General features: G+C 41.4%; 1 protein-coding gene across 11 annotated transcripts in view; it reads left to right on the forward strand.

Annotated features, from left to right (window-relative positions):
• The window catches only part of ATP11B (ATPase phospholipid transporting 11B (putative)), a 66,020-nt gene extending 52,277 nt beyond the window's left edge, over positions 1 to 13,743 (forward strand). For 3 of the 11 annotated variants that reach the window (XM_058031324.1, XM_058031320.1, XM_058031322.1), the window contains one exon: positions 4,781 to 6,323. In XM_058031324.1, coding sequence (XP_057887307.1) covers positions 4,781 to 4,883 — 103 coding nt within the window. In that variant the 3' untranslated portion in view covers positions 4,884 to 6,323. Of the gene's footprint in view, positions 1 to 1,572; positions 1,696 to 3,937; positions 4,035 to 4,780; positions 6,324 to 8,529; positions 12,625 to 12,966 lie in introns of those variants that run through there. The other 8 variants (XM_058031321.1, XM_058031323.1, XM_058031327.1 and 5 more) reach the window with 6 other exon arrangements.
• Positions 13,744 to 13,942: the final 199 nt, after the last annotated feature.

A 13,942-nucleotide genomic window follows, 5' to 3' on the forward strand; every position in this document is an offset into this window, starting at 1 on the left:
AAAGAAAGTGTTCTGTGTCCATCTGTGTCTACATGTCCTGTGCTTTGTAAGAACTGTCAGAAATCTTAAGCCACATTTGAGATGTGTTGCTTGGACAGATGTTTCAATTCTACTTACTGATGGGATTAATTGTGTTTACAGAGTTTCTACCTTTGGACAGTGTGTATGAACTGTACCCAGAACTGGGGAAATGTAAGACACCAGGAAGGGTTTTATTTACAGACAAGGCTGTCAGTGCACAGCGTTCTATCCGGGGCTCTGGAGCATTTACCTCGTCACAGCCAAACCCTGTTCTTTCCCCAGTCTCCAGCCTCATGAGTCAGTTGTTGCCTGGTTTTCCCTTCATCTCAGTCCAGATCTGCTCCAGGCCCTGGCTTTAAGGCCTTCATTCCTTGTCTATATTTTTAACTCCAGCTCCTGTTCCATAGGATTCCCCCCTGCAGCTTTCAGGTCTGACCCAGCCCAGCTGTGTTGAGTCGAGAGCAGAGAGGTCTGTGTTCCTTTTACAGCTTGTGTTTTCTGTAAGGAACGTGCAATTTCCCAGAAAAATTTTCCACTGGAAGCATGTATTCCCACTAGTGAGGTGTGGCACAACACCCTGATGTGCTGCACTTAGATCAAGGGTGATCTCCTCCTTTACAGACCTGTTCATTGTGTTAGCATAGCTTGGTGTTGATCTGTTGGCTAATCCACAGAATCTATCACAGGAAGATGAGGAAATGAGGGAAGAATGCACCATTTTGGATTTGACTTCAGTCACAAAAGTGCACATACTACTTACCTGGAGAAACCTTGGTCTAATGACTTTGAAATAATGAAATAATTTGGCCCTTGTAGGTTCATTTGATACAAAGAGTAGAAAAATAAGTGATAAAAATATCATGGCAGTGAAGTTGTTAGACTTCAACATTCCTATATATTTTCTTTAAAAATTTTAAATCAAATTGTTTGGGATTTTTTTATACAGTATATTAAGGGTTAAAGATGATAAGATTTACAGTAGGGAGCAAGTTTTAACTTAATTGTAAAATAGTAATAACCATCTCATATCAATCTTCTAAAACATCCATGTGGCATCAGAATGTTGGCAGCTGGGACCTGGGCTCAGGAGAATACCCTGCAGTGCCCTTAGCTTGGTGGACAGGATTAAACACATTCCTCATTCCTCAAAGTCCCAACTTTTCAATGTGACTTTTCATTTCAATCTTGGGTTGAAATGTCTGTCTTGTGGCATATGGAATAACCTGCAGTAAGAAAACAAAACTGAAATGATCCTTTCTGTTAGAAGGTGGAAAACAAATAAAACTCCAAAATCTCTAAGAATTTTAGATAGATTCCAAATTTGTTGTGTTTCCTTGTAGTCTGTAGAACACTAAAAGGCCAAACACTTTTAACACTTGGGTGCTGAGAAACTGCATTTGATCCACCAAAAATAAAAATTGCCTCTTGACTTTGTAAATTGCCTTGTTCTCTCAAGACCAGACCTGTGAAAGTTCTTGTAACAATGGTGACTGTTTTAAAGCAATGCAAGCATGGTGCTTTATAAGATCTGTTGCTTTTCTGTCCTTCCAGATGGAAGAAGATAAGGGTTCAGTCAGCTCAGCATGTGACTTTGCTGAAAGCAGGCACAGAGGGGAGGACAGTAGGCAGCTGCTAGACCCATCTTGCCTGCCCGACAGTTCTTACCTCCACTAGGTAGTACTCCCACTGTACCCTAATGTCTGTGTATTTATTTACATATTTGCATTTATTTGCATACAGAGACAGTCATTGAGCCATCTCCAAAGTACCCATATTTTTGATATCTGCAAGAAAAATTGCATCATAGAATGTTGGTTTGAGTTTTTTTCCTTTATCAAGCTGAATCATTCTTTAATTCTGCACTTCAGTTGCTTTTTGATTTATTACATCCAATGGGCCATTCTCATATGAAGTATTCTGTTTATTGAGATTCCAGATCTCACCTTATGAACATACTTTGTTTGCCACCCAATATTAATATTATCTGATATTTCTTTACACTCATTAATTTTTTAAACATTGTCTCTCCTGTCTTATGTTTCCTGAGGGTTTATTTCAGGTCTCCAGGGAACATTTTGCCTTCCTGCCTTGCCATGCCAGGCTTTACTTTTGTATAAAATTATGACCATAATTGTCCTTCACAGAGAGAAAATGAGAAAAGAGACTTTCTAGCATATGTATTTTCCTTCCAGGTAGTGGATGTAAATAGAAAAATCCATGTTCACCAGGGAATGATAAACAGTATATCTACATATAAAATTTAGTTAGGTTTTTTTGTCCTTTATGTTCTCACAGCATTTATTTACATTTAACTGTGAATTTGACAGAAAAGAATTGTTGTTTCCAGACTTATGTAAGGTCTCATTTGTTATTTTTTTAAAAAGTGATATTAACTTTTCCAGAGGTATTGGTTAAAGCATGATCCTTGCTTTTTGTTTCTAACTTGTGAAGAACAAAGGAGATTCTCAGAAAAAGAGACTCTAGACCTCCAAAGTCCAGAGTTGAGGATTTGCTCCTTGGAAGCTTGTTCGGGTTACTCTTGGTTCCTCTTTCTGGCAGTCTTTGGATAATATCCAGGATTCCTGGCTCTCAGGGTAGCAGATTCTAAGGAAAAAAATGCTCTGGTTCATTTGATCCGGCATACAGACAGTGTAATGTGACTTTCTGCAGTAAATTTGAAGGTCTGCTTGAGCATAATGGATGAACTAAATACTCTGTTTGTTTGAAATCCTGAGTGTAGCAATGTTACAGTTTTGTATTGCTGTGGCCACAGCTGTGAAGGTCTCTCCATCTGCAGCAGGGGGTTTCCCTGCTGACCTCCGAATGGGAATTCCTTCTGCTCTCTGTAATCTCTTGTGTCACAACTCTGGAGCACAGTCTGAGGTGGCTCTGAAGGTCATATTTGCTGGTACTGCAGTGCTGCAAAGTGTGCAGTTCCTGATTCTGGTATCTTCTGTGGTGCTGCAGTTTGGACCAGTCACGGTGATCATCACATGAGGGTGTTCAGGGGCTCAGGCTCTGTTGAGATGTGTTTTGTTTTGTTTGTCTTTTGACCAGAACCCCTTTCAGACCTGTCACTTGCAAATCTTCTGCTCCTGCCTCTCAGGTACAGAAGTTCATTGTCTCAGTAAGTGTTCCTTCTGTGTCCCAAAGACCCCCCAGATGAGTGTGTGAGTCAGAGTGTGTTCTGCCTGTACTCAGCCACAGCCTCTGAGCTGCAGCATCCACAGCTTCAGGGGGCTCAGTTCGTGGAGAATCCTCCATCAGCTGCTGAGTGACAGTTCTGTGAACATCACAATGAGTGGTGTGATGGGAAGGTCTGGAGGGGCTGTGGGGAGTGTGGCACAGGGATGAGAAAGGGGCAGGCACAGGAAAAAGGGCTGGAAACAAATACCAGTTCTGTGTGTGTTCCTTCTTGTCCTACCAGCTGAGATTTTTCTCTTGTATTTCCAAAAGCCTCTTGTTTCTGTTAGCTGCCTCTTCTTTGTTGTGCAGGCTGTTCTTCTGTTGTGAAGCTGTAAATGTGTCCAGCTGCTTGTTTGAGGGGATCAGGAAAAAGAGTGTCTCCACTCATAGTAAACCATTCCCACACGGAACTCTTGAGGTTCTTTGCTTTCCTTGCAGTTTTTGGCAACTGTGGGTGGCGTGGAATAAATTCAGGCTCGAAAATAGAATCTTCAGACAACAGTCAGTGACCTTTAGTGTCACAGTGAAAAGTTGTGGGAAGGTCTTAAGTGTGAACTGTGTCCTGTCATGGACTAAGATGCCTCCTCCCAGAATTCTTCTTTCTTCTGGTGTGAGGAGAGAATAAAATTCAGCTTCTGTGTTTAGTATTTGTTTGACAGGATGCTCTCATGGAGAGTTTAAAATTAAATTAAAAAACATCCCCACACTTCGCATTTTTATTTCTCTTTAGAATGGTACTGAAGTCAGTTTAGGATATTCTCTCTGCAGAAGCAGGAGATTCCAGTTATGCTGCAGTTGGTGCAGCAGTGCTGTAGAGGAGCACACTGGTAGGTGGCACTTACACCCATACATCTGTTGCTGCTTCCTTTTCATTTTATTTCTTTTATTCCTTTTTTTCCTCACCTACAAAACATGAGCTTTGAAAGAGTTTATTATGCTAATGCTGAATTTTTCTCCATGCTGGCATGAACATGATTGAACCTTTCTGACATCAGCCTTGTTTGCTTTTGGATAAACCATGTTCACACAATCAGGAATGTGCTTTTGTTCTGTACCAAGCCAAGGGTAGCTGTGGTAGTGATATAATGTCAGTTATTCTAGGAAGTTGCATTGTGTGCTTGAGGAAGAATTACTTGGGACCAAATTGCTGTGTTGTATTCTGCAGCCTGAAGCTTTGTCTTGATAAATTTCCCTTAAAATAGGGCTGAGCTGATATAAATTTTTGCAGGTAAATCAAGGCATCCCAGCTGGAAGTGCATGTGCTCTGCTGTGGGGTTTGGTGGAGGGAATTTCCAGGGTTAGGCAGATGCAGTGCCAGACTATTTCCATGCACTTAACAAGGCTGCAACAAACCTTGGGAAGAATAAATTTTAGTGTATGTAGACCTTAGGGACTGGTAATATTGTTATTGTACTTCTCCTATAAAATTGAAAAATATTCAACACTCTAGCTAAGAAAACCTGCTTTTCCTAAGTGTTTTTGGTAACATCTTCATTGCTAGAATTTGTGAGTACTGATTTTTCTTTTTTCTTTTTTTCTTTTTTTCCTTTTTTTTTTTTTTTTTTCTTTCCAGCTTACTGAGGCAGGTTCAGGTATCAACTGCTTGGACTCCATGTGCTGCTTCTCAGATGGGGAAACAGCATGCACATCTGTTAGAAGAATGCTGGAACGACTAATGGGAAGGTGTAGCCCAGCGCGGGTCAGCAGGTGTGGCATTTCTCTCAATAGCCTTTGCTGCAGACGATTCTCCTATAAACTGGAACCCGATGAGCCTGCAGCAATAGATGTCTAGAAACCAGCTGCAGGTTTTGCTTATCTAAGTAGAAAATGCAACTCTTTATTGTACTTTTTTCATCCTAAAAGATTAGCTTCTTGTTTCTTTTTGAGTGGTTTCTTTTGGGATGTGGAGGGGAAAAACAGTTTTTGAAAGATTTCTGTTGAAGTGTTTAGTTTGGCTTTACAAGCTCTTGTGTTGTATCTATCGTAATTTCTCTTGATTTGTACATTCTTCTCTTTAGAAAATCAAGCCTTGCTCCTGTTTTTGTTCTCCTTTTTATGATTACTTTTTTGCCTTCACAAATCAGGAGTTGTTTGTAAAGTCGAAAGACTTTTCCCTTTGGTTCTTGATGTACAACCTCCAAATATTTACCTTGGAGCTTGCATTACTCCTGAAGGTATACAAAAGGCTCACATTCCCCCCCCTTAAATCTAACTTCATTGTTAGGAGGAGAGCCTTTAAATCTTTCAGCCATTGATTGATATGAAGATGAAATATTTTTGTAGTATAACTTTTATAATCTATTTCTAAAATCAGAGTGATTGACAGAACAGAGTCTTCAGGTTCTAAGAATTTTCAATGTTTTTTGGGTTCCAGAAGGTATATTGTCAAAATCATGTGTGCCATTCCAAAGTATGTGCTAAATAAATCTTTCCTTCACAAATCACATGTGAAACAAATGTCAGTGGGGTAAAAGCATGTTGAGTAATTGAACATGTCTGCAGAGCAACTCTGCTCTTGCAGTCAGCCCAGCTGGGAGAGGAGCTCTGCTGAATCCTCTCATGTGCCATCTCCCCATTTCCAAACAAAGAAGGATAGCAAACAAATATGGAAATATTTGGGGGTAGAAATAAAAATAGTCTTTTGTACATCGTAATCTCTGTCCCTGAATGATATCATGGTCCTTCATTGGTCAAAAGGCAAACCTGAAAACACTGAATTTCACACATTTTCAAGGAAACTCATTTTGTATTTGAAGAACTTTTCTCTTTCAGTTAAAGGTTGTGATATCATTCACTGGGTATCAAATCTCGTGTGGGTAATTTACCCTGACAGCTTTGTCAGCTCTGATTCTGCCTTTAGGTATTGCCTGGTCTGTAGCTCATCTCTGTTGGAACTCTTGTGTTGAACACAGTGTCTGTGCTTTCAGTCAGTCTCTCTCTTCTGGCTTGCTTGTGAAATTTATTCAATGTTTCTACAAATCTAGGGTATGAGTATGCAAGAAGTTTCATTCCATATGAAAAATGAACTGTTACTATTAAATACATTTTTAATTCAACCTTGCTGTGTAGAAAGCGGGCATGATGTGTAAAATAAACAGTTTAATAGAATTTTTAATCTACAAGGTGAGCATTTAATTGGTCTAAAAATCAACATTTTGGTAGCAGTTGCTTTAACTTTTCTGGGGTTTTTTTCACTTCTCTGTAAAACTGTGCTTTCCAAATGAGGAATTTCTCATGCTAGTTTGTTTCACTTATTGTTATCTAATTAGGGCAGATTGTTAGTTAACAATTGCCTTAGTAACCTGTAGTCTTCTTATAAGGTAGGTATTCTGTGTTTTGTTTTCTGCAATATATTTGCAGTTTTACAGTTTTCTCTTTGTTCCACTCAAATTTTCTTTCCTTAAGAACTTAAAAATACTTACTGAAGCTAACTCGTATTTGACAGAATATTAAACAGTTTTTTCCGGACTGCTTTTTGTTAGATTTCTTTTCTGCTTACCTCATGTAGTTTTCAGATGAAGTTCCATCTAGCCAAATTATTTTAGAGTTCTTAGAACATAGACATAAGGATTAATTTCAAGGAATATGCAAAACTATCTTGGTGCTACACTAAGGGCTTGAAGTTCTGTGGATTTTGCATCTGCTTCTGGTTGAAATTGCTCTGAACAATCTTCTAGTTTCACTTAAATATATGTACAGTACAAATAGAAGAGAGATTTTTTTAAAGTCAGTCATATTTATTTTCTCCAATGATTTCAGCTCCTTCCACTCAGTATTGACAACCTGGTCTAAAAGTCAAGGGACCATTTTCTCCCTTAAACATTTTTGCTAACATGAGAAAGTCTTTATTAATTTTTTTTTTAATTACTAATTGCTTAAATCACGTGAAGTAGTTACAAGTTGTGAAATGCCAAAGGTACAACTAAGAAAACTATTGGGTGATTTTAAAATTGTTCAGGCTTTGTTCATGAGCTTGAGCTGCTGTGTTTTTTACCTGAATCTCGAGAAGATTGTGCAGTCCCCAACAGGATGGTCTTTTGAGTATTTGTACTCTATAAAACAGCTAAATATTCAACCAGGAAGTAGCTGCAAATTATTTTTGTTGATTGAAGTGATGCTGATGAATATGTTGTTTGTGCAAGTGCTGTAGAATGAAGAGCAGTATTTTAAATAACACTGCTGTAGGCAGCTTGTGTTGTATTCTCTGCTCCTGATATTCTGTCAAATACGATACTCTGTCAAATATGATAACATGAAATCAAACCTTGTATCAAATTTTGATAAAAACTTTGATGAATCAAAGTGATGCAAATGCTTGGAGTAGTGGGCCACAGGAATATAGTCTCTTGTGCTTAATTTACTGCTTGTAAAATGTATTTGAGAAGTATTTTCTATAACTTCATAAGCCAGTTAGAATATAAAATGTGTGGTGTGGTATGTTAAAATGCATTTTGTCTGTCTGTTCCATTAAATTGTCTGTCGACTTGTCAGTCACTAAAATATTAAGAATGCTGGATCACATACATCACTTGTACAGTAGGAATCATTGCTGAATTGTTGGGTCTCCCATTAGTGGTTCTTGTGTCAAGGCACTGGATGGAACAGTTCTAAAGAAACAGCAGATTTCTGACAGAGCCTAATTTGGAGGATAAGCTCATTGTGTTTTTATTTCCTGCCTCCCAAACTTCTCAGCTTTTCCCATACAGTCCTAGAATGCTGTGCAGCCAAGAACAGGATTTCTTCCCTAGCAGTAATCAAGAGAAAGACACTGAGAGACCCCTCTGAGTCAGCAGCTGTGACAGCAGGGTGGTTCCCTGATGTTTTGAAGTGTAAGAGGAGGGGATGGAACAGGTTCCTGGCTGTAGATAAGTTTTGCCTCCCCCAGGCTCAGGCAGTGTGGAGGTTTCCTGCTGGGACACGGCTGTGCTGGGTTCCCAGGCTGGCTGTGTGCTCCACAGGGCTCTCCTGGAGCAGCCTCACGGTGCCTCTGTACACAGGCAGCATTCCCAGCCTCCCGAGGCACAGCACTGAAACTTCAGCTGCAAAATAGGCATAGAAACCTCTGGTTGTTTTAATTTATAGTGATGGAAATAGCTGTAGCTGTGTGCTGATTACACAGCAGGCATGAATTGGCCTCTGTTTCCAAAGGTCTGAATGAACTGCAGGTACCTACATGAAATTAGTGCATTAGTCCTTTAAAGAGGTAAATCTGCCTGCTCTTCCAACACTTCTGTCTTTTGCTCTCATAGACTTTTCTCCTCACCTCCCAGTACAAATACAAGTTCCCAGTCAGCCAAAATTTTTTTTTTATTGTTACTTTAGATCATGGAGTTCAACGGATCCCTTCTATGCCACCGACAGGAGCATCTTGACTCTCTCCACAATGGACTCATCCACTTGCTGACAGGGACATTTTTGAATGCCTTGTGGAAGCCCTGTGGAGCTCACACACCTGTAGCAGGTGCTGAGGCGAGCTCAGTGTCCGGCGCTGCCCCAGGAAAGCCCAGAGGACTCCTGAGTGCAGCCAGGGCTTGTCTGGCCTGGCAAAATCTGCACTGCAATTGCTTCCAGGAATTTTTCTAATTATATCTACAAATTGCTAAATAAGTTTTTGGTTTTTTGGTTTTTTTTTTTAAGGAATGCTTTTACCTCAGACCATTTGATCCTTTTTGTTGCTGTATGAGCAGATTGGAATCCTACATTTAATACTGGAGATATCCCTATAGGGTAATGACAGAAATCTTTCTCCTCCCAAATTTGAGTGATCCAATTTGAATCAATTTGAATCTGCACAATTAAACTTTTAAAAGTTGTGTTTTTAATGATGACCCTTCCTTTTAAACACACATTCATTTTGAGCTGTCTTGCAGATGCTGTTTTAGCAGTTTGTTACTTTTGTGGACAGTTACTGTATTCTATAAGCAATCAGTTTAGTAATTTTTGAGAGTTAAATGCAATTCAAATATTTATGCTGGTGTATGAGTGGCTAATATATTAGTCATTGCTTTCAAAAACACTTAACTGTGACAAATCAGTAATTTGGAATAATAAGGGATATAGCAGCTCAGTGTTCTCCTAAAGTCCAATTCAGAAACCAGTCATCTTTTATTATGCCCTGTATGTTTTGTTAACAATTCTGGATCCTGACATGGAAAAATTTATTAAGAATTGGCGGATTGAGCAGAAGTCTCACTAGCATAAATTTTTGAATTATTAATCCTTTTAAAGTTGGGGAATTTTTGCATGTTTTGTTCTTTTTCATGTATTTATATTCGGTCACGTTGTACTTTGAAGATATAATTAATGCCTAATTATCTTCGTCTATCGGAAGGATCCGAGACCTTGATGGCAATGTTTTGATACCTAAGTATGCCAATAAAAACCAATTGCACAGTTGGAGCTCTGGGTGGTGCATCCTGCAGGTGCCTCCCTGTCCCAGTACAGACCTGTCTGCATGCTGGGGGCTGGGGAGCAGCAGCGTTTCCCTGTTCCCTCAGCCAGGGAGGCTGAACCCACTGCTTGTCCTGGGATGTGGGAGATGAAGTGGAGGTGCCTTAGAACAGAGCTGTTCATGGCTGGGGACTGGGAAAAGTGCTGCTGCTCCAGGACACCCCCTTTTGTCACCTCTGACAGTGACATCCCATCAATAACTGGAATACTTGTCCTTTCAGACACTTGAAAGTGTAAAGATCCATCTTAAAGTTAGCTCTGGGTAAAAACTGCAAATCTGGGCCACTGCAAACCTGGCTGACTGTAACTGGGCTGCTGCCAGGGCAGTGCATCCCTCCTGTCATCCCCAGTTCTCCCAAGTTCAGTGAGCAAAGTCCTGCTTTCCAGGGATCACATCCTTCAGATGTTCCTGACCTACAAACAGCTCTGCTGTTCATTTTCCTGCCCGTGACTTTAACTGGGATTATTTCAGCTCTCCTCTTGGAGCTTTGTTTTTGCATTGGTGCCTGGCAGCTTCTCTCAGACATGAAGGCTGCAGGTACCATGGAGTTTACAAGATCTCAGTGCTCAAGGCAGCATCTGCATGGGAAAGAAATGGCCATTGCAACTTCATGGTTAAATTTCTAGTGACTTGAACTTGCACACAAGGGATTTGATTTTCCCCACTGTTACAGGTAAAGATCAGTTCAGAAATTAAGAAGCTTTAAAAATAAATTACGAGACAAGAAGGAGGAACAAAATACATTGAACTTTCTTTTTAAATAAGTGTTTAATTCAGCATTCATAGTGCATTTGTGTATTATGTCTTCAGATGCCTGAGTGCAGTGAAGCTTGAGGCTGAAAATGTCAGTGTGCACTAGATCCCCCCAGCGAGTGCCCAGGGGATGAAGAAACACTAACATTGAGCCTTGTCTTCTCATGCAGCAGGTATGAACATGTGACTAACCCCACTGCATGGGGCTGACAACCTGGATCCAGCTGGAGAGGCAATAATCCATCCAGTCCCCTCCTGATCTGCAAGTAGTAGCAAAATACAGTTTTCACCAACTCCTCTAACTTGCTTTATATTTCATATCTATCTTAAACCTGGGTTTAAAATAGTAATTTTCTTCCTAGTAGTTTTTCTTCCTAGGAGTCTTCATGCTGCCATGGATACCTAGGAAATACAGAATTATTTACTACTCTAATCAGATATCTGCTGTTTGGCTGTATTTTACACTTCAGCCAGAGTGTTTCACCCTTCAGCAGTGCTTGTTTGTCCGTGTCAGGCCCAGCATTGTCCTGTCAGTGTGTGTGACTGTGTGCCCTCATCCCTCCATCCGTGTGGTTCGTGTGTCCTGCCCTGAGCCTGTTCCTTGTGTGAGGGGAGCAGAGGCTTTGCCCAAAACCCCACTCCAAGCATTTCCACTGGCCCAGCTCTGTAGGTGATGTATTTTGGCTTTTACCACACCAGTGTGTTGAGTAGATTTGCACAAAAGCAGCACAGTCGTGTATTTGAAGAATAATTTGCACTCATGATGTGTTTCTTTAAAACCTTCCATCTCCTCTCCTCCCTTTCCCCCTGCTTTCCCTTTTCCCAGTGTTTGTAAGGTTACCGAAGAAACTTGCATTTAAACAATTCAGGAAGGACTTAAGAATCCATCCCTCGGCCAAGGTATATTTTTCTATTTGCAGTAAATCTAAGTCAGTAATGTCTCACTGAGTAAGAGCATAGATGTGGTTTGCTTGAGGACAGACATTTTGGTGTGACAAATATTTTGTGTGGAAGTCACCGGGGTTTTGTGTTGATATCACAAATCTTTTAAAAGTGCTCCTATTCAAGGAAGAAAGACTTTGTGTATTTCTTTGATAGCTGAAGTGTAGGAGCCAGTTCAGTGTGCCCTGGGCACAGTGCAGAATCCTTCATGAGGGAAACTGAACAATCCAGTTTAAAATTCAGTGTAATGCTGGCATTTACCTCCCACTGCAAACGTGAACGAGTGGGGGAGGCTTTGCTATGGGGAGGAAAAGTTTTATTATTTACCTTTTAGCCTTGAAATCCATAAAAGCCTGTAGCAGATGTTTGTAGTTCAAAGCAAGAGTAGTGTGCACTCACTTTAATATGCAGTGGCCACGAGGAAGCACCTTCTCCATGGGATCACGTTCTCTGCAGGTCAGTTCTGCCTCTGGGAAAAACAGGGTTTGGTTTTGTTACTTAGGAAAATTTTAGTTGCCAAACTCATGCTTTTAAGAGGATGCAGTGGAAAAAAAACCTGAGATGTTCTGAATTGGTTCAAAAACTAAAATGGAAATATTCTGTTTAAAAATACTCTGTATTTTTTAAGATTACAGCAGGGAAGAGGGAACAGAAGCTTCAAAGGAAGGAATGCTGAAAACTTTGGTTTTTCATTTTCAGAAATATTTGAGAAAAGCTTATGCAACTTAGAATGCCTATTAAGCACCTATAATTTCTTATAGAAATAAAATATAATTTTCTAGTGCTAGAAGTGTCTCAAAGGTGCAGCCTAAATTATTTTTCACAGTTCTATCTGCTATTGCTGTACTTATAAATATGTGATTTTGATGAAATTCAGTCTTCCTAAGTGCTCAAGCAAAATGTGCTTTTGAACTACTTATTTTGAGGGGTTTTTTTTTGGTGTAGAATCCCTAATACCTCACCATTGTCACTGCCCTCACCACTGCTTTTTTACACAGATTGTTACACAGATGTCACTGCTTAAAGGAGCCGTTCCTAGAGCTGGGCAAACCTTTCACCAGGGCCTCATTTCAGCCTTTATCCCGTTCCTAAATTATTTCCCAGCCAGACTCTGCTTTGCTGCTCCGGGCTGGGGTTTTTTTTCTGCAAATGTTTTTATTGTTGGTTGTTTCGCACCTTCCCTGCTTCTGTTGTTTGTTCCCCGTGGCTCGGTTTGGTTTCTGCTCTGCTTTGGAGCAGGGCGGGGGTGTGGGGATGCTCTGGCAGCTCTTGCCGGGGCTGTGCCAGGGGATGTGCCAGGGCTGTGCCAGGGCTGTGCCAGGGGCTGTGCCGGGGCTGTGCCAGGGATGTGCCGGGGCTGTGCCAGGGATGTGCCAGGGCTGTGCCAGGGGCTGTGCCGGGGCTGTGCCAGGGATGTGCCAGGGCTGTGCCAGGGATGTGCAAGGGGTGTGCCGGGGATGTTGTGCCAGGGATGTGCCAGGGCTTTGCCAGGGGATGTGCCAGGGATGTGCCAGGGGTGTGCCAGGGATGTTGTGCCAGGGATGTTGTGCCAGGGATGTTGTGCCGGGGATGTGCCAGGCTTCTGCTTCCTATGGGTTTCTCTCTCCCTTCAGCTCAGTGCTGCTCCCAAGGCGTCAGGACTGGCTCAGAGCCCTCCGAGCCGCCTGTGCTGCTGCTCCTCCGGGGACCTCGGTGCTGCTGCTGTCGCCGCCCGGCTCCGGCTCCGGCTGAGCCGCTCCGTGTCCCCGCGGGGGGAACAGCTCCGGGACACGAACGCGCAGAGCGACGCTGCAAGAGACCCCGGCAGCACCGCCGAGGCCTGGGGCTTTATTCATCTCTCCTCAGCAGTTTTCAAGGAAATTACTTCAAACTGCAGCAGGTTCTCACCCTTTTAACGTTTTGACAACAGGATAAAAGACGATCTGTGGGGCATGCAGTTGAAAAGGGTTAAAAATGAGGCGCACCTTGCTCCAGGAGGATCTTAATTTGTATCTCAAAGAATATATTTTTACAGTTCCTAGTTGCAGTCCTCATGACAGATTTCAGGTTTTATGCATACAAAAATAACAAATCATCATCTAGACTCCTGTTTTTTCACTGAAGAGGGATTGAGCTTGCTTCTTTGAAGGAAAAAACAAATGGTTTCATCTCTGCAAGTACCTTTTAAAAGCTGTTGATCCTTAATTTTAGGCAGATTAGGGGTGTTGCCTACTGGAAATGAGCAATAAGTAATACAAAGAATTTTGGACCTCTGACACTGTGGCTGCCTCATGTTATTTTTGCTCCTTTGACAGCGAGGCTGTGTGCTTGCTCCTTGTACAGCTTGGTCAGTAGTTGTTTTGAAAATGGTTTATGAAAATTATATTTATTAAATAGAATTTTCACTTCTAGTTGAGTCATTGTTTTAATTATGTAACTGGTAAAGATGGCAGAGCAAAACCAGGCCGGCTGCACCTTGGCCCAGGAACAGGGCTGGAGAGAAGGCACCAGCAAGAAAAAGACGATAACAAACCTGGGCCTCTGCCCACACAATTCTTACAGCCCCCTCATCTCACCCTCCCAGGTTCCTTGCCATAATTTGATTTATCC

Source organism: Melospiza georgiana, chromosome 10 (assembly GCF_028018845.1).
Source record: "Melospiza georgiana isolate bMelGeo1 chromosome 10, bMelGeo1.pri, whole genome shotgun sequence".
NCBI lineage: Eukaryota > Metazoa > Chordata > Aves > Passeriformes > Passerellidae > Melospiza > Melospiza georgiana.